Source organism: Notamacropus eugenii, chromosome 4 (genome assembly GCF_028372415.1).
Source record: "Notamacropus eugenii isolate mMacEug1 chromosome 4, mMacEug1.pri_v2, whole genome shotgun sequence".
Taxonomy (NCBI): Eukaryota; Metazoa; Chordata; class Mammalia; order Diprotodontia; family Macropodidae; genus Notamacropus; species Notamacropus eugenii.
In genome coordinates, this window is record NC_092875.1 from 342,806,085 (window position 1) to 342,827,326 (window position 21,242).

Consider the following 21,242-nt stretch of genomic DNA (forward strand, 5'->3'; position numbering starts at 1 on the left):
AAATTAAAAAAACCCACAACTTTAGATTCTAATTGCAGATGTATCATAGGTACCAGATGGAGGGGGAGATAAGATGGCTAAGTGTGTTAAACTTGGGACAGTATGGGTGCTTGTCATCCCTTTTAAAGGAAATTCAGTTCTACCCGTCACAGAGAACAGTGAAGGCTACGGGTATTGAGCAGCTTAATGAACGTTTCTGTGGCATGTGTAATACCAGTTATCATTTTGGACTAGATTTATGATTTCCTCACTGTAGGGGACTTCTAATGAGGAAATGCCCTCTACTGATGCAGCTAAAGCACCTGCTTGGCAACTTATATTCTTAGGGAAGAGCTGAGGGTGCTAAGATGTTAAGTAACTAGCTCGTGTGCATACATTTACTAGTTGTCAGACGCTAGATCTGAACCCATATTTCTATCCATTGTGTCATACTTCCTCTCATGACATCCACACATTCCAAACCTGAAAACTTTGAATCCACTTAATATGTTTCTCCAAGGTCCCCTTTCTAGGCAATGGAACTTGTAAATCTGAGCCAAAAATGATTTCTTGTGCTTTGAGTACTTGTGTAAATCAAAATGAAGAACATGAACTCATGAGTTCATATTTTGTTTATTTGATAACTTTTGGTTTTCAGTTGACCCTGTTAGAAAACATATAGTACCCATTTCTTAAAAGAACAGGTCTAATTCTTCACACAATTTGGTTTTGATTGCTGTATATCTAGTCAAGACTTAACAGAAATTAAGAATATGTATTTGCCTGTAAATGATGATCTTATTCCACTGTGAAACAAGTAGGACTATTTCCTAAGGGAGAGGAACCAGCTCACCCACATGAGGTTACTAGATTCTTCTGAGGCACCATGGTACATGACCTCTTCTAGGGTATAAAAAATAGGCCTCATTTTATCATCCCCTGCCATGTTGTTTAGACTCAGGTCCTACATTCACTTTAAAAATTGTTTTAATCTTCTTTTCTTACTTAGATTAAATTGTGGTTTGAAAATGAGCGAGAAAAATATCTTGGCCCTTTGGAGCTACTTTCTCTAGAGAATGTGAAGAAAAAGCAAGAAGAATTTCGAGTATTTGGTGACATGGTGATGGTAGGTGTTATGGAATGGATTGTTCCCATTGTGATCTTGACAACTGCTCTTTTCTACCATTACCATTCTTCTGTTATATTCTTATATTCCCCCATAGGCCTTTAGGTAGAAATCTGAATTTGCTTTGTACCTCTAAAAAGTAACTCAATCTTGATTTTTCCTGGAAGACAGGAATGTACTTTTCTCTATTATTAGTAACACAATATCTGTTAGATACATATGTGGATAAAATGATATAAGGATGTTTAAGTGGTATCAGTTTATATTCATCAAATTTTACCTATTATCTATTATAGTAACTAAACACCTTAGGCACAAAGTCTATTCTATTTTTTATACACAAGGGAAAAATAGGTATCAGCAGTATGAATACAAATCATCATAAACAGTGCCTCTCTGATTCAATCAATCAATCAACATTGATTAAGTGCCTACTAAGTGACAGACCCTATTACAAAGATGTCAATTAAACAGTCCCTGCCTTCAAAGAATAGGTGTCCACATATAAATATATGCAAATGTATCTGAAATAAATACAAGGTAATTTGGGAGAGCCACTATAAGCTGGGGGTGGGAGAGGTGGGGTCAGAGTTGAGCTTTGAAGGAAGCCAGGTAGAAGTAAGGAAGAAGTATGTTCCAGGCATAAGAGCCACCTGACCAAAGGCAGGGAGACCAGAGATAGAATATCATGTGTAAAGAATTTCAGGAAAGGCCAATTCTAGCAACAGTGTTTTGTATAGATTAGATGAATGAGAAAGGTCAAAGATGATGAGGATTGAAAGAAGGGTGACTGGATTTGACAAGCAGTCATTGTTTACTTTTGGAATAAATAGTAGAAGATCCCAAAACAAGAATTAGGGAAAACATACTGTAAGTGTCTTGGGACACAAGAATTCTGTTCATTCATCCTATTGAGAATAAAGGTTATAAATTCCAAGATTTGGCATTAGCTAATATTTGATTCTTAATGATGATTAGGAAAAAGTTATTTTTTATGTTGTGATGCTGAACACTTTTAGAGAATTTTGAGCTGGAAGGAGTCTCAAGGTTCTTATAATCCAGTTCCTTCATTTTATAGTTGAGGAAACTGAGATCCACAGAGATTAATTGACTTCTCCAAGTTAACACAGAAAGTAAGGAGCAGAGCTGAGATTCAAATCCAACGTGTGCAATGACAAACGTAGCACTGTTTTGCTGTACAACATTGCTTCTCTGCTTCACTAGTGGACACTGATTGTGTTGGAGTGGGTAGAAAGCTGTTCTTGACATCATGGATGATCTAGCTTCACGTCCTGCCTTTGACACATACTGACTGTGTGACTTTGGGCAGTTCATTTAAACTCCCAGCACCCCTGGCAACTCTTGAAAATTATAATTTGTGGAGATGGTGCTGATCTGAATTGGTCAAGGAAGTCTTTACCAATTAATTAGTAGAGAATTTCTCTACACTAATGAAATCACAGATCCAGTTTTGTTTTTTTTAAAGAGCTGGTAATGGAGGCTTTAATGAAAGGTAGGAAAGGAAGAAAACAAGTACAATGGCATTGTACAGATAGAATTCATGGATTTGGCCACACAATTGAAAGTGAGAGGTGACAGAGGGGAAAAAGTCAAACACCAAGATTTCAAAAGTAAGAGTGATGTATTCTGGTGGAAAGATCCATTAGGTAGTGGGGAATGTGGCAATGGAGTCCAAGAGAAAGGTTAGGGCTGGAGATACAGATGTAGAAGTTAGTTCCATAAATGAAATAGTTAAAGATGTAAGAATAAATGTAATTGCCTGGGAAGAGAAGAGTTCTAAGGAAAGAACCTTGGGAAAACGTACCACCTCCCTTAAAGAACTACAAAGATAAAGAGAGCAAGGGAAGGAGTTCAAAAGAAAGGGTTAGAGATAGAAGAATATCAATAGAATGTATGGTCATAGAAGCCAACATATCCAGGAGTGAGTGGGTGGGTGGTGGTTCAAGTTTTAAGAGCTTTCAAGAAGTCAAGGGATAACAAGCACTAAAAAGAGGTTATTAGATTTAGCAAGAAGCCACTGGTGATCTCAGAGGAAAGTAGGGGCTGTGCAGGATGGAGGTGGAGGACATGCACTGTGACATCTTAGGTCACAAAAAATACTTTTCTTCTTTAGCCTATTGAGAGCAAAAGTAATAAATTCCACAGTTTGACTTTAGCTGATGTTTTGTTCTTGATGCTACAGCAATATTGTAGGAAAGGACTACAATTGGTGAAAGATAATAACTCACCAAATATGGAAGAAAAAATTCAGAATTTCAAAAGATACCTGAATGATGTCATCAGTCAAACAGAGAGAAGGAAAGGGGAGCTGGAGAAGTTGGCCAATCTCTATGAATTTTATGAGACGGTAAGAGAATCAGTAGCCCCTGAAAAATGTGACAGAAATACCTTTTTTGGCAGCATATTTTTTTAACTTGATAAAATATAGCTTCTCCCAAAGTCCTCACCCTGGTATCGGGCTAATCCTATAGTCTTCAAAGTTGTTCCTACAGACCCCAAGTTCTGGCTGGCTGTACAAAATTACAAAAGCTTCACATACAATCCCATTTCAACTTAGCTGATAATGGAGAGGCATACCACCAGTATCTTGATGAATGTGGAATGAATTGTTTGGTCACAGCAATTCATGAAAAAAAAATAATCCTTACTCCTGTGCAGTCTCCCTCTGTGTCCACTATAAATACTAATTTAATTGTATTTCATCTAAACATGCTATTTTTGTCCAATGACCAAGGAACTAAACCTCATCCGTATTTTTTATTTAGTATTTTACTTTTCCCCAGTTATATCTAAAAACAATTTTTAATATTCATTTTTAAAACTTTGAGTTCCAAATTCTCCTTCTCCTTCCCTCCCCACCACTGCCCCGTTGAGAAGGCAAGCAATTCGATATAGGTTATATATGTGCAGTCATGCAAAATAATGATGTTATGAAAAAACAGACAAAAAACCTCAAGAAACATAAAGTTAAAAAAGTATGCTTCAATCTGCACACAGACACCATCATTTCTTTTTTTCATCATAAATCCTTAAGAACTATTTTGTATTATTGTATTGCTGATAATGGCTAAGTCATTCACAGATGATCATCCTACAATATTACTATTACTTTGTAGACAGTACATTTCATTTTGCATCAGTTTATATAAGTCTTTCCAGGTTTCTCTGAGAGTATCCTGCTCATCATTTCCTATAGTGCTATAGTATTCCATCATAATCATATACCACAATTTGTTCTGCCATTCCCCAGTTGATGGCCATCCTCTGAATTTCCAATTATTTGCCCCCCCCAAAAAACTGTCATAAATATTTTTGTACATGTAGCTCCTTTTTCTTTTTGTTTTTTATCTCTTTTATAAACCTTATCAGTATTGCCACAAAATGTTAAATGACACAGAGGTTCCCAAACTTATTTGGCCTACCACCCCCTTTTCAAAAAAAATTACTCAGTGCTCCCCTGGAAATCTACTTTCTTTAACCCTTTAACAGTTTATTTGAAATTTGCATCATTTCAAAACAAAATATTCTCCCCACCCTAATCGTTCCAGTGCCCCATAGGGGGCAGTATCACCCACTTTGGGAACTTGGGACTGAAGACATCTAGCATGTTGGATAGATGTCTCTGTGGGGAATTGTGAAAGAATATGGACAAGAATCATTCAAGATGAGAAGGCATAAATGGATTATGAGTGATACTGAAGGAGGAGGTATCTACGTATTAATATAGAGTTAAAATATAACCAGTATCCTGACTTTAAAAAGATAGTAATTTAGTCATAAGTAGAAATGATTTCTTCTCCATTCCATGTTGTTAACTTTAGGAAGCATATTGAACTTTATGCCAACTTGGCCTGAATAAACAAATCTTTTTCTTTCTCTTGATGATTGAAATCCTAAAAATTCATCTATTGCCCCAAATCCCTTGAGTAGACAATATATAGCTGCCAACTCATTTATCATTCTTCTCACTGCTAATGCCAAAGTCTGCCTCAAAAAGAGATTCTCATTAAGTGATAAAAACAGTGAGGAGGAGTAAGAAAATCCTGGCTTATGAGTCAGGTTCCAGTCCTGGCTCTGATACCAAACTGCAACCATAAGCAAGTCACTTAACCTTCCTTGGTCTTTGTTTTCTCGTTTATATAATAAGGGGTTTGGATTAGATGATCAGTTGACCGCTAAAGTCCCTTTCAGCCGTAAAGTTCTACAATTCTGAAACCATCCCCTTATTTTCATGTTATCTGATCAGTGCTCTCCACTCTCAGGAACTATTGGCCAACAGGGGATGAGGGAGTAAGTTCTCTATGGGCTGTGCCTTTTCTCAAATGGCTTATGTGGAAGTTATTGAGAATTAGATGTCTATACTTTCTGCATTATACAAGTTCCTTGTTTGCCTGCCTTGAGAACTCAGGAATGCATAGATATTGACCTATTGGCTCACTTTACTTTGGAGCATCTCAGAAAATATGGATATTTCTTACTTTCATGGAATTTATAGAAGCTCTGATTAATCCATACCTTCTTTTCTGGTAATGCAGGCAAATGGATGGATGCTGCATTGCAATGAGTACCTTGAACATCTCTCTCTGGAGACTAATTATTCTCCATCAGTGATAGAGTATTTAAAAAGCTACCACCAAGAAGCTACTAAAGTATCTGCTGAGAATTTCCACAAAGTGAATGAGATGATGCTGGGCCTTGGTAGCAAGAAGGAACAGAAACAGTGGAATATTTTGTGGTTGAAATGTCAGCAGACCAAGCATCGTTTAGAAGAGGTCCTTTCTGAAGCCATCCGAGGTTCTGGCAGACAGTCGTTCAGCCATAGCCCCCTGGAGACTAGTCCAAAAGTGGAACATGAGTTTGTCATTGAAGGTCTGCGGAAACATGGTCAGTCTCCTGGACTTACTAACCTTGACGGTAGCCTCTGGGAAAATAATAGACTGCTTCTCCCCCAGCGAGCCAGCTTCTCTGGAATACAGGCTCTTTCAGAGCAAGAGGGGCCAAGTTCAGGTACATTTTCCCCTCTTAGCACATCACCCTCACCAAACCTTACTCCACTGTTGCGGGGGCTGCCCAGGACTGGTCCTCTCTTGGAGGATATGGACAACATCTCTACTTGCTACTCTGAACCTGTTCAGTCCCCAACCACCCGCCACAGGAAACACCCCTTCAAAAAGATCATGAAGAAGACACAAAGCTTTGAACTTCCTCAGCTCGACAGCAGCCCCAGTGAGCTGCCCCGGCATGGATACAGTGGTGTTTATATAAAAGGACTGGAGGTGGCCAGCAGCATGGCCACTGAGAAAAAACATGGGCAAAGGCCCAATGTTAAGAGCCCTCTGGTCAGTAGGAACCGAAGCTTGTCATCCCCTTCCAGGATTCATCATACTGAGGAGGAAAGAAAGAGAATAGGAAGGTGAGAAACAACCACTAATCCTCTGAATCTAGGGAGGAGAGGATTTTAGAAACACACAAACTGTAAATACATCCATGCTTTTCTGCAAAATAGGAATGGAGATGCTTAATTCCAAGACTGAAAAACGTCCTAGTCAGGCTGAAAGGGACATGAGTTTGGTTTGATTCAGCTGAGTATGTTCAAAGATATTTTCCTGATTTTTCAAGATGCAGATCAGTGAAAATATTTCCTCTTTGTTTCCTTTTTTCCCTTGTGGTGTAGAGACCCACAAATACTGGCACTGATTGATTGTAAAGCTGGTAATTGTACAGACATTGGACCAGACTCATTTTTCTGGTCCAAATGGAGAAAATACAGTAAGCAAACCAACACTATTATTTGAAAATGAATTACATTTAAAAAAAAAACAACTTATTTTTCTTTATAAGTGCCAAGAGGTAAGAATTTTGTGTACAATTTCTCTTTTCCACCATGTCTCTTGAAGGAATGAACTGTGATTTGACAAACTTTAAGGTGTTTATAAAGAAACTGACTTACTCAGAATAAGGATAAAGATAATTCACCAGTGGCTAAGAAATTTAGACCATAACTCCATATTCAACTTGAATTTCAGCTTTTACATCATACTGTTTTCTTGTTTGAACCTCTTTATCAGCAGTTTGAATGTGGTTTGGGGTTTTGTTGGTTTTAAGTTCCAAATGAAGGTATTTTTCATTAGTGCTTAAAGTGGTACCTTAATCCAAAATGAGGATGATGAGGTCACAGCAGGAGGCTAACATTTTAGGACATCTGAATGGCAAAACACAAAGCAACTACACACACACACACACACACACCACACACCTAATATTGCTAAATGTGTACATACTTTTTTAAAATAATAACTGAGTCGCAAGTATTTCTTAACTACTTAATGTGCACTGTACTAAGCATGAGGAAGGCAGACAAAAATGCAAGAGTCCTTGCTCTCAGGGAGTTTATAGTCTACAGGGGAAGAAATTTAAACATAGAAGAATTTGCAAAATTAATTCAAGGTAATTTTGTCAGGAGGCATTATAGTGAGTTAAAGTATGCAAAGTATTTTCAGTTCAATACATTGAACCTTTATTAAGCATCTACCATTTGCCAGACACTGGGCTTCCTCCCTAGCAACCTTATTAAAAAGGTATTTTAAGTATTGTTCCATCATCATCCATCTCTGATCTTCCATCCTTCCCTAACTGCTAGTTTCTTCTCTGCTGCTTACAGACATGTCCAAGGCTACCTACTCATTTTAAAAAGCCTGACTGCATCCTAATGCCAGCTATCATCCTTCATCCCTTCTCCTCTGCTCACCTAAACCCACTGAAAAAGGTGTTCACATTCTATATTCGCTCTCTCTCATAACCATCTCTGCATTCCAGCTTCGGACTTCATCATTCAACCAAAATTGTCCTCTCCAAGGTTGCCAATGATTTCTTAATTGTGTAGCCTTTCCTAAATCCACATCCTTCTTTATTTATCCTAACATATTAAATGTCTATCTTTACATAGAACATAAAAGCAAAAAAGATTCAAGATGTCTTTTTCTGTGAGATTTTTAATATAAATATAATTATTCCCTGCGCTGTCACTGTAATGTATTCTGAGTTATCTGTGGTAATGAGAATAACTGAGATAGTCAGGATCCACAGATAGTCAGGATCCACAGATAATCTCCAAACTCCATTCTTGGGTGTACACACACCACACACACACACACACACACACACACACACACACACACACACACACACACACACACACCCTTCATGTGTGCTTAACCCAAAAATGCTATCTCAGGCAGCCACACAAGGGCTTTTGAATCTTGGTTTCTCCTCTCTTATTCTTTGCCACAGGTTCCAAGGAGTAACGAAATTGCCAAGAGAGAGGCCAGTATAAGCTGGATAAATAGGAGAATCCAAAAGCCTGGTTTATCATGAATTTGATAATTAGCCCCTGAATCAATGAGTTAACTGCACTTCACTTTTTAGGAAGTGGAGACAGAGAGGGAAAACTTGAGCTCAGGGTGCCACAGACATGGGCTCTGTGTGTGGACCAAGCATTGTTGGTTACCATCCTTTACTCAGGCCCGTCTCTGAATTAGTCTGCACCTTTAAAGGAAGGTATTACTTCTGACATGAATTTGCGCTATAGGGAATAAATAGGCTACTTCAAAGAGACATCGTCTTTTGTTTTTTTGTTTGTTTTATGCAAAGCATAGATTTGGGAGGATAGATTCAGGAGCACAGATTCAGGAATTTTCCATTGAGTAGAAATATATAGACTACAATAGGAATTGTGAAAAGAAGTCACACTTGTAGGGAAACACACATACTTAGAGGAAGTTCAGTCCTTCCCAAAAATCAGAATTAGGGGAATACTTTTCATTTCAAGAATCAAAAAGAAAAAATTAGAAATATTGCTTTCAGATACTGGCACGTGGATTATTGTCTTAATGGAAGTGTTTTTACCCAAAAGCCCTATGCTTTTTTTTTTTTTTTTAAAGAAGACACTTTGCTCCAATCTCCCTCACAACAATTTATTCTAAAAAGCCTGGCACCGGATGCTGATGATAAAATGGTTTAAGCAGGGCATGCCTTTTTTCATCTTAGTGCTTCATTAACATCTTTATGGTAATTCAAAATTTCTAAAATTAGGAATTATTTACAGTGGAACTCAGGGGAGACAAACTTAGGAATGGTCAGGAATGTGATCATTACCTACTCCCCTTCATTCCTGGCTTTTTCCTTCATCAAATTAAATTATTTTTCCAAGCTGAATCACCAGACTAACTGTGATGGAAAAACAAAAGGCATCAACCAAATATTAAGACAAATTAAAATAAATCACCAGACCACTGCCCCTTCAAGAAAAAAAAAAGAAATTACTATTTTAGCAATCTAGATAAAATTAGGATTGAATTATAACAAAAGATAGAAAAAGGAGCTTGTTCTCAATATTCCACCCTACTTCCTCTTCCCCCTCACTGCTCCCACAGCAACCCATTTTAATTTAAGAACAAAAATCAGTAATTCCATACAAGTGTTTGCTTCCCCCCCGCCTCCCCGCCAGTAGTAGTAGTGGCACAGTACTTCTAAAACTGACCATATAACCTAAGTCTTGTTCAGCAGAGGAAATCCTCACTGCTCACACAGCAGTTTCCTTCTTTGTCGGTCTGCTGGATAAAGTTAATTTGGTAGCACAGATACCTGCCAGATAAGTATTTCAGCTGTCCTGGTCAGCTCCTCATAGACCAGTGGTGCTATTAATAATCTGTCATATCTGAATCTGTTTAAACAATTCATATTATTTTTTAAAAATACCACTGTCAAATTAAGTGAGCAAACCAAACCAGCTATCTGGCTAGGCTATAAATCAAATATCATCCGAATTTCTTATTGTGGATATCATTTCTGTCATTAGGAATTTGATACGTATTTTGTCACATTATATAAATGATGGCAAGTCAACATCTATCCCCACCACTTCTTACCAACCCATTCCCATGCTGAATTATTGCTGGTACTACTGAGGATTTCAGAAGGCTTTTAGTTTAACAGTATCCTAGAAAAGGGTCAAGATAAGTGAGTGCTTCATTTGTTTTTTAAAGGATTGCACATGGCTATGAAACAAACTTGTCACTTTTTTTGTACATGGTAGTTGTATTCATTTAGGTCTCCTCTCTAAAGTAGGGTTGAATGTTGATTTAAACCAAAGGGCACAAAAGCTTAATCTGTTAGGGGCATAATTTTAAAGTAATCACACTCTGATTTCTCTACACAACCAGGACATTGAATCTCATATCCCATAGACTTGGCCATTTAGTGCCTTCTATTTGTGTTCCAGGGTTTCATACTGAGTTTTATAGTTTGAAGACCCACTTTATCAATTCATGCAGGGGTCTGGTGAAGTGAGTCATACTAACCAAACTCACACAAGATTGATTTATAAGTCAGAAGGCCAATTTGTTCAGTTTTGAAAACTATAATTGATCAATGTAATATCTTGCCAGTAAGGATAGTACTTGGGAAATGAAATAAAAGTCAGGAGATGATTTCCTGAATACAGAAACTCAGCAAAGAAGTTAACAGGATCATGGATTTAGAATTAGAAGAGCCCTTACAAGTCATAGATTCATAGATTCAGAACTAGAAGAGTTCTCAGAGGCCATAGAGTCCAGCATTCTTATTGTGATGAGGAAGCTGAGAAACAAATAGGTTTAGTGATTTGCTCAATTTACGTTGGGTACAGTGGTAGAGCTGAGATCATAACTCAAGTACTTGGACTCCAAATCCAACACCCTTCTATTATAGCACACTTGGATGGTCTTGGGTACTATTATCGAGCTATGGGAGACAGTCACACCTTGAATCACAAAGAAGAGATACTCATTTTAGCTGCTCAGGCCCTCACTTTCTCCCTCTGGAGGCCCTATGACAAATTCTTAGACTATATTCTTTCTATCTACTCTGTAATTTCTGAGTCTTTTTCTATGTTTAGAATTAGAATATTCTGTTTCTTCATTTCAGCAGCCTTTCAAAATATGTTATAATTTCTAATGACACAGCCCATTTTACACAGATCACATTTTTAAGGCAGTTTCTTCCTGATAGGAAATACACTTATCTTTGTAGGAAGTTATCTCTCAGTCCCATTTTAGGATGGATTATTTCAGGGACAGTTTCCTGTAGACATTTATCCTGGCTAGGATAGGTATATTCCTGCTAGTTCCATAACTCTTTCTCCTTGACCCAGTGTCTTGAACTTTTCTTGACTATTTCCTGACCTCTCATTTCAAACATATCTTTTCCTGTGTCTTTGGAGTACACTTTATTTTGAGGTCTGTTGCCTTCCATCCACAGTTTATATTCTTAATTTTTTTTATTTGATTGACAAATGGATTTTTCAAAGCATTTTGTGTGTGAGTAGTTAGCTTATGAATCAGAAGCCAGTTTTCTCCAATTTACTTCATCTCATTTTTGTCTTTTTTTGTTGAATATTTTCAATTCTTTAATTATAGAATTACTTGTGTGTTTAAGACTGCAACTATTAGATCTATTTCTGAAATGAAAATCACTGACTCCAAATATCTGCAACATTTTTATTAATGACTTGGATATTGGTATAGATGTCATGCATATCCAGTGTAAATATGGGATAATTAACATGAAAAAAGACAACATTAGAATTCAAATAGATTTTGATACGTTAGAAGATGGAGTTAAATCTAATAACATAAATGTAATAAGATTAAAGGTAAAATACTGCATTTGGATTTTATAAATCAACTAGACAAGTCCAAGGTGAGGAAAGCACAGCGAGGCAGCAGATCATCTGAAAAAATATTTGGAAGTTTTACTGGATTGTAAGTTCAATAAAAGTCAACAGTGTGCCTTGGGAGGCAGAACAATTGTTGCAATCTTAGGTTACACTGACGAACATAAGAGCCAGGAAAAATTAGGTGATAGCCCCACTATATGTTCTTGTCGGACCACATCTGGAGTTTTGGGTGCCATGTTTTAGGCAGGGAATTGATAAACCGAGTAGAGGATAGAGGAGGGTGACTGGATCAGAGAAACCTCATGTTCATGCCTTAAGAAGATTGGCTGGAGGAATCTGGGATGTTTAACAGAGAAGAAAAGACTGAAAGGGAGAGATGATAGCTGTCTTAAGACAGTTGAAGGGCTGACATGTGACAGAGAGACTAGACTTTGTCTTTTTTGCCTCAGAGGGCAGACCTGGAAGGAGTGGATGAAAACTATAAAGAGGCAAGTTTAGGTCTGAAAAGCTTCAAGATAATTAGAGCATCCAAAAATATAGTCAGTTTCCTTTCGGTGAGGTTTTATGTAAAAGCTGAGTGACAATGGACAGGTGTATCATTTAGATAGGATCCTGTTTCCAGGATAGTTTGGGATAGGTGGACTCTTTAATCCTTTCCACATCTAAAATTCCGTGATGCATGGAGCCCCTGGGGAATTCAGCCACAATATACATTGTCCTCTTTATTCCCAACAGGTCCTTTACACTTGGGTAGGGAAAGGCCAATATTGCCATTTATAGTAATTTGGAAAACTTTCCTGCCACAGAAAGATCTTTCCAAATCCAAATAAGATTTTTTCACCTTTTTTATCATTTCTTATTTTCCTACCTCAAAAAAACAACTGCAAGTACTAGAGAAAGTAAGGTAGTTAGCATGTAGCTAAGGGATGAGGGATGAAGGATGCACTAAGGAATGCTTTTTTATAAATGCACATATTTTTAATGCTAGAAAACTCCATTATCTGTGGAATATAGGAATTTATGTTGTGATGATTTACTTTGAGTAGTATGGAGGAATTGGATTTTTCAAGTGGGGGGTAGAGGTAGACAGAGATGTCATGCTAATTTCATCCTTGCTTAGAGTACCCACAAACCCTGTCCTTGCTCTACTCTGAGATTATCTTGGAGGAAGGGAGGGAAACCAACATATTAGGGCATTTACGGAGACTATGAATATTTGGCTGCTTAGAATTATTCATCCTTTAAAAACTGGAAGAACTGAATGAAAGATTATCTTTTTGACAATGTGACCAATCTATTTATAACCCAGCTTACTTCTTCACTTCTGTTCAATAATTGTTTTCTTTTTTTTTTAACACTGGGGTTCTTTAAGCCTGTTTTTGTTCTGATGTATGATATGTATAACATTAAATAAAATTTCTTTCATAAAACACAAAGCAAAGCCACTGTGACTACAGCCAAATGACCCCGCGCCATGTTTGAGTGCTGAGTAGACATTGTCATGACCTATCCATGTTCAAAACAGCTATTCTGTGTCTTCCAGCAATAAAGTGCAGCATATAATGGATGAAATGATCACCACTGAAAGGGAATATGTTAGATCCTTAGGATATATCATCGACAACTATTTTCCAGAAATGGAAAGAATGGACCTCCCCCAGGACTTGCGAGGGAAGCGCAACATAATCTTTGGGAACCTGGAGAAGCTCTATGATTTCCACTGTCAGTATTTTCTCAAAGAGCTGGAGCACTGCAGAGACTGCCCCTTGCCTGTCAGCCACTGTTTTCTGAGACATGTAAGTTCCCCTTCTCAGGAAGGGTTGGTCCTCCCAAGATTTCAGGTGCCTACAGCTAGTTAGCTGTTAAGATTACCAAGGGAACTGATGTATTTCTTACCTATTCTGGGTTTCACTGAGGAAATGGTCTCTAGCTAATGAATACCCTGTGAGTCCTTCCCAGTTTTAAAAATTCCTCCTGGACAAGGAGTACTCCTGTGTGCCCACAGCAGTGAATTTGAATTTTTCAGGTGCTTAGAATGTAGAGTCAGGAAATGTATACAGAAGGCAAGCTCTAAGGCTATTTGTGAAACAAAAAGTCTGCTACCAAAGCTAATTTCTTGTTCTTCTACAAGGCTAGTTTGGGATCTAGTTCCACATGCTTTGCGGAAAGCTAAAGTATTATTTAGCCTGGTCATCCTAAAATCAAGAAAGAGGGGAGGGTACCAATGGAAGGAAATACTACTTCACAATGTTTTCCCTCATCATTGGAGAATTAACATTTCACACAAAGGGATGGAATTTCACACACATGGGATGGAAAATACACACACACACATACATACACACACACACACACTGAATGTATATGTAAATGAAACCAGTTGTCCAGTTATCTCCCAATACTCAAGCAAAGGCTCTCTGGTCATAAAGTCCTCAAACTCAATGTCTAAGGGATGAAGTAGGCATGTAGTTCCTTGGATTTTCTTCCTGCTGGCCTCCTAGTGCCTGTCCATGAAAATAAGAAGAGGAATGCTGTAGATTTGTATAGGCCATTGTGTTTTTCAAAATGTTTTCATAGATGTCTCATTTGTGGGCTAGCATACTTACTAATGCTCTACCTCCTTCCAATCCAGAACTGTACTCTAAGGTCTCTGTGCTTGAATATGGCAGCTAAAGTCTTGAAAAGCTCAGGGTAGTGATAGAGGAATGGTTGCTTTCAATTCAGTTCACCTTCTGGGAAAAATCTCTTAATCTTCCCAGGTCTCCGTTTTCTTATAACTAAACAGTAGATTGGACTAGATGGCTTCTTGGCCTTCAGAGTCCCTTCCAGCTCTGAATCTATGATCCTATTCATGATCCTTCAACTTGGAAAGGGGCTTCATTTTCTATCCTAGAACCATTAGAAATTTTTTTGTCTCTTTTGTCCTTTCATCAGAATGTTCATGTTAAGAGCTTGTTTTTATAAAGTCATCTTTCCTATTCCTACCCTCCCCATTCCAGCCACACAACTCATACACTTCATCCTTAAGTTCTAAAGTGAGCAGAGACAAATGGATACATTCAGTTCTCCTGTTCCCCTAGAGGATAATCAAGTGGGACGATAAGAAGATTAATGAGCACATACTGATTAATGGCCCTCTCTTGAGTAATGGTGGACAGGCAATGGAATGTGTCAAGAACTATACACCTCCTTTCAATTCCCCTCCAGTGATTGCCAAAGAAAACTGGCAGCCATTTTTTGAAGCTTGCAGAGGTCAGAGAGTAAGGCCACCATGAGTGATGGCTAGAGCCTTACTTTGGGATTCGGGCACCTATTCTATTTAAATGCGGGAGAATAATGACATGTACTACTTGAAACTATTGTTTCTTTACTCTTTGAACAGCACAACTATAAAGAAATGCTCAAGGAACAATGCCAAAATCATGCTGAGCTTGGGAATATCAAAACAGACTTTGAGAGATGGCCATCCCCTGACTGCCCTCCACCCCCTGGCAAAAGCTTAATGAGTGCCAAGAGCCAAAGAAAGAGAAAGAGAAAATTACTAGATGTCTTTCTGTCAGCCCCTTAGCAGTATGTTTGAGACCAGGGTCTGCCAAGCAAGAGGAGAACAACACAAGTCCCATTAATAAATAAAGAACAGCAGGTGACCCGGGTAACACTACCAACAGAAGGAAAGCTTTTGGATTGTCAGGGACGAAACGCATACAATGTCAAATTGGAAGCTTTCATAAGGAAACCAAAATTTAAAATGTCCCCTCTTCTCCCTTCCCCACCCTACTAATCACATGAGTCCTATAAACAAATGCTGCTTCAGATGTTCATATCTTGCTATTAAAAAAAAAATACTTCTAGGCCACAACAGTACAAAGTCATGACCTCCGAAAACATTTTCTTGAGAGTAGTACAGGGGCAGTTGGTGGCCTGGTAGATACAGTGCTAGGCCTGGGATCAAAAAGTCATGAATTCAAATGTGGCCTCAGACACTTAGTAACTGGGTGACAATGGGTACTCTCAAAGATGAAGAGAAGACTCCAACTTACATTTTTAAGAGGAATTTTTCTTACCAGGATGGGCCTAATACCAGTGAAATCACAGATCCAGTGCCTACACTTAAAAAAAATAAATCCACTTTTGCTCACTTGTAACCTTGTTTCCCATTTTTTTTCCTTTTTTTAAAAGCATTTTAATACTTCTCTTTTTCTCTAGCCCTCAAGTCTCTTTTATTTCTATTCCCTCTTTCCTACAGGTGGAGGAGAAGGGGCCCCAAGCATCCTATTCAATAGCCATTTCTACTGGAGATATTACAGGGCACCCCTAGAAATCTTCTAATGTTGATCATGACTCCTGTAGTTTCTGGACTCTAGAGATTCACCCTCAGAACTTGCCTATGTTCAGCTATGGTTCAGATAATAATTATAACTTACATTTATACCACACTTTCAGATTTGTGAAGCCCATTATGTATATTCTCTCTTTTGAGCCTCCATGTGATACAGGTGCTATCCTTCATCCATTTCACAGATGAGGAAACTAAGGTTCAGATTAGTGAGGCAGTTTGCCTATGGAAACACAGCTAATGAATTTCTGAAATGGATTTTGAACCGAGGTCATTCCTGGTGCCAATGCCAGTTCTATTATCCATCACACCACACTATCTTCACACTGTCTCTAAGGTAGCCAGAGATGATGAAGTAGGTTCCTTCAGGATAATCTCCCAGGCCTCCTGAAGGTTAGAGGGAAATAAATGGATGGAGAGTCTTTCCCAAAATAATTGCCTTTCCTAGTATTTTTGTCAAGCTCTTGTAGTAACCTTGACTGGGATTAAATAAGCATTCACACCCACGTGTGTATAGGAGGGTGGTTTGGGACACAGGTTTTAGTTCTTATTCTAGGACTGTCTGTATGTGGTTTAGGAGAAGTCCATCCCTTGATCTCATTGTTCTCTCCCTCAACAAGATCTCCCCAAAGCCTCAAAAATAATGTCACCCAGCTCTGTGATTATCAACTCAATTCTTCTTTCCTCCATTTATAAAAATGCAACTTAAGTGTTTTGGCAAAAATAGTTTCCATTTCCCAACTCTTCCATTCCCAAGGGACCTTTGGTGAAACAGTGGGTAGACTGCTGGATGGAATCAGGAAACCTGAGTTTGAGTCCCACCTCAGACATTTACTGTGTGATCTTGGGCAAGACCCTTAATCTCTGTTTGCCTCAGTTTCTTAAACAGTAAAATGGGGATGATAATAGCATCCACCTCAGAAGGTTATTTTGCAAATAAATGAGATAATTCATGAAAAGTGCTTTGTAAGCCTTTAAGAATTAAATGCCATTGTTGTTGTTCAGTCATTTTTCAGTTGTGTCTGACTCTTCATGACCTCATTTGGTCTTTTTTTGGCAGAGATATTGGAGTGGGTTGCCATTTCCTTCTCCACTTCATTTTACAGATGAGGAAACTGAGACAAATGAGGTTAAATGACTTACCCAACGTCACACACCTAGTAAGTGTCTGAGGCCAGACTGAACTCAGGAAGATGAGTTTCCCTGACTCCAGGTCCAACACTCTATGCATCACTTAGCTGCCCCAAAGAACTAAATAAATGCTAACTATTATTTTTGCTATTGTTATCTTTGTGGGTTAATAAGTTAACCATGGGTGATACTTTTCTTTCTGGAACTCCTCTGTGGCCCACTAGAGAGTGTTTTCTAACTTGTATCCAGCTACCCTTCCCCCCCAACATCTTCAACCCATCACCTCTGTTAGACCCAACAAAGCCCTCACTTCTTCACCTCACACTTCCTCTTAATGAAAACATCATAATCTCTTAAGGGTCATTCTGTTCCTCTTCCATGGCTCTCTGAACCTCTCTTCTGAAAACTGCCATTACATTTGTCACCATTCTTTATCCTATCCCAGGCCCCTTTGGTGGCTGGACTGTTGGGTGTATGTTCCTGGGCAGTCTGGCAATCTTAAGGAACCCCAATATCCCCTTAGCTCCCCACAGAATTTTGTCCTATAATACCATTAGAGTTGAAATGTGTTTAGGATTCAGGACTCACATAAGACTGTTAATCAATCAATCAATCAACAAGCATCTATTAAGCATTGATTGTGGGCCAGACACTGCCCTAGGTACCAGAGACACAAAGACAAAAATAAAACCATCCCTATCTTCAATGAATTTACGTTCCATTAGGAGGGACAATATGTATATATAAGTATATGAATGAATAATCGAATGAATGAAAAAAGGCATTTATTAAACATTAACCATGTGCCAGAAACTGTGGTAAGGGCTAGAAATAAGGAGGCAAAAAAAAAAAAAAAAAAAGAGAGAGAGAGAGAGAGAAAGAAAGAAACAATCCCTGCCCTTAAGAATATGGTGTATTGTATGTTCCCCTTCGTTGCCAAAGAAGACCATGCCATCAGGGAAATAATGACATGACTTGCACTTGACTTTGTTTTGAGTGAGGGAGGGCTGTGCAGGTCACCAGTCTCACTTCTCCTCCCTCTGAATCCAGTGACCAGATATTCATCAGGATGACTGGAGATGACCCAGGATGAGGCATTTGGGGTTAAGTGACTTGCCCAAGTTCACACAGCTAGTGAGTGTCAAGTGTCTGAGGTGAGATTTGAACTCAGGTCCTCCTGATTCCTGCACTGGTGCTCTATCCACTGTACCACCTAGCTGCCCTTAAGAATATGGTAATTCTTATATGGGTCATAGTTCCCTCCATGATGGCAAAGATTATTTTATCACGATTTTGTATTTATTCCAGTACCTAGCACAGTGTTCTACACACCATAGGCACTTAATGAATGTCAGCTAAAGTGAATAGGAAGGAGAGATTTTTCTCAAGAAGGGTTCTTCATTTCTATATGTCCTTAATTCACATTTCTTCCACAGACCTTTTGTGAAATGAGCACAGAAGTCCAGGGTCCTCCATAGCTGTCCTCTCCCATGTATACAGTCAACAAGCATTTACTTAACTCTCACTGTATGCCAGACACTGTGCTAAATCCTGGGGATACAGACAAAGACCAAAACAATCCCTGCTCTCAAAGAGTTTACAATCTAATGGGAGAAATGTAAAAAGAAAAATTGTATATAAAAACATAAAAAGTTGTATATATAAACAATGTTAAAAGTACACATGCAGTGTAAATAGTATATAAGCAAAGTCATCTCAGAGGGAAGGCATTAGTGAGGCACTAATTGGAAGATGGGGGTAGGGTCTAGGTGGAGGAGGTGGGGTAGAATGGATACTAAAAAAAAAGGTATCATGTGGGAAAATGGCATTTAAATTGAGTCTTCAAGGAAACCAGGAAAGCCAGGAGGCCTAGTGACCACCCTATGACTCAACCTAATCTAGTATCCACAGATTCTTCCACATGTACCCTCCAAACAACCAGGATCCTTGGGAAATCACAGATTTTCAACCAACTCAATTTTCCTTCTCCCCCCTCCCTCCTCTTCAGGGGTCCTAATGCATTTCTATACTGGTGGTTGTTAATCAGGTGGTATTTTTTTTTCTTCACAAGTGGTAATAAATGACTTCTCTCTGTGTATATGATAACCAGCACAACTGAGTGGTATTATTTGTACCTAACTGCTTTGATCACAGTGACAACAAGGCCTATTAAGGGCCAAGAAGAGAGATGTTGGCTCACTTAGCCATATGCCTGGGGGCAAGTTCCACCTTGTGCCTGAGAATCAGTAATGAAAATTTGTCAGAGTGGTGGCAGTGATAATTTTCATGTTTCATTACTCTTTTTCCAAGAAATCAAATATGCACATTGTGAACCAAACTTCAGAAATACATACCTCAATCACCAGGTAGATTTCATACTTTCTGAATTATCCAAATAATTAAGAAAACAGTATAAAATTGGAGAATTGTCAAGATGCATGCTCAGTTTTCGACTGTGTTATGCTGTGTAAATCCAGCTACAGAGTCGAATAAAATGAGAATCAGATGTGACCAAGAAGACTAAAACCTCTGCCCTTGAGGGTTGATGAATAAGACATTTGGTTATAAAAATAGATACGGTGCTGCAAGGGCAGGTCCCTTTGTTTTCTAGATGAAAACAGGCTTCGTCCCAAGGGCAGAATTTAGACCATTTAATGTGGAATTTAGAACTCATTTCCCCATCACCAGGTGTAAGTGATTTTAGAGACAGGTCCTAAGTAGGAATCAAATCAAATCAGTAAATGTCTATTGAGATCCTGCTCTATGCAAAGTGTGACTGAGAACCACTGTGAGCATTAACCAAGCTGTATTTTTAAGTGCATGGGTAGTGGGGAACCACAAAGGGGCAGAGGCAAGAATACTGCATTTGGAATCAGAGGACCTGAGTTGAAATACTAGCTATTCTACATATTGCCTATTTCAACCGATCAACAAACATTTATTAAGCAACCTGTTATGTACCAAAGCACAGGGGATATAAAGAAAGGCCACTGTCAAGAAGCTGACAGTCTGATGGGGGAGACAACATGCAAACAGCTCTGTAAAAAGCAGCTCTCTGCAAGACAAATTGGAAATAGTCAACAGAGGGATGGCACCAGCTTTAAGGAAAGGTTTCCTACAGAAGGTGCGATTTTAGCTGGCATTTAAACCATGGAAGCCAGAAGGCAAAGCATTCCATCTTGAGGGTCAGCGAGAGAAAATGCTCAGTCAGGAAGTGTCTTGTTGAGGAACAGTGAGGTGGTGGTAGACTATGTGGGAGGGAAGGGTGGTAAGAAGACTGGAAAGGTGGGGGAGTCAAGCTTTGAAAGCAACAGAACTTTATATTTGATCCTGGAGATGATAGGGAGCCACTGGAGGTCACATTAGTCAGACCTATGCTTTAGGAAGATCACTTTGACAGCTGAGTGAAGGATGAACTGGAGGAATGAGAGCCTTGTGGCAGGGAGACCAGCTAGGAGGCTACTGCAAAAGTCCAAGTGTGAAGGCATTAGAGCCTACGCCTATGTGACCCTGGACAAATTATTCCACTTCTTTAGATCTCAATTTCCTCATCTGTAAAATGTGTGTTGAGTCATTTCCATCGTGTCCATCTCTCCGTGAGCCCATCTGGGGTTTTCTTGGCAAAGATACTGAAGTGGTTTGCCATCTCCTTCTCCAGCTCATTTTATAGATGAAGACACTGAGGCAAAGAGGGTTAAGTGACTTGTCCAGCGTCATACAGCAAGTAAGTGTCTGAGACTGGATTTAAACTTGGGTCATCCTGACTCCTGGTCTAGTGTTCCACCTAGTGTAAAATGAGGAGAGTAAATTGGTGTTCTCTGAGGTCCCACCCACCTCTGAATCTATGACTCTTTAGCCCTAAATTATGGTCTAGTGGATAGAGCATTGAACTTGGAGCATGAAAGACTTGGAATTGTATCTTGCTTCAGATACTT

The 21,242-nt window shown here is 38.8% G+C and overlaps 1 protein-coding gene across 5 annotated transcripts in view; it reads left to right on the forward strand.

Moving 5' to 3' along the window:
• PLEKHG4B (pleckstrin homology and RhoGEF domain containing G4B) overlaps window positions 1-21,242 on the forward strand; it is a 323,118-nt gene that overhangs the window by 279,114 nt on the left and 22,762 nt on the right. For all 5 annotated transcript variants that reach the window (XM_072605293.1, XM_072605290.1, XM_072605292.1 and 2 more), the window contains 4 exons: window positions 989-1,105; window positions 3,309-3,473; window positions 5,662-6,539; window positions 13,384-13,636. In XM_072605293.1, the coding sequence (XP_072461394.1) occupies window positions 989-1,105; window positions 3,309-3,473; window positions 5,662-6,539; window positions 13,384-13,636 (1,413 nt within the window). The remainder of the gene's footprint in view (window positions 1-988; window positions 1,106-3,308; window positions 3,474-5,661; window positions 6,540-13,383; window positions 13,637-21,242) is intronic.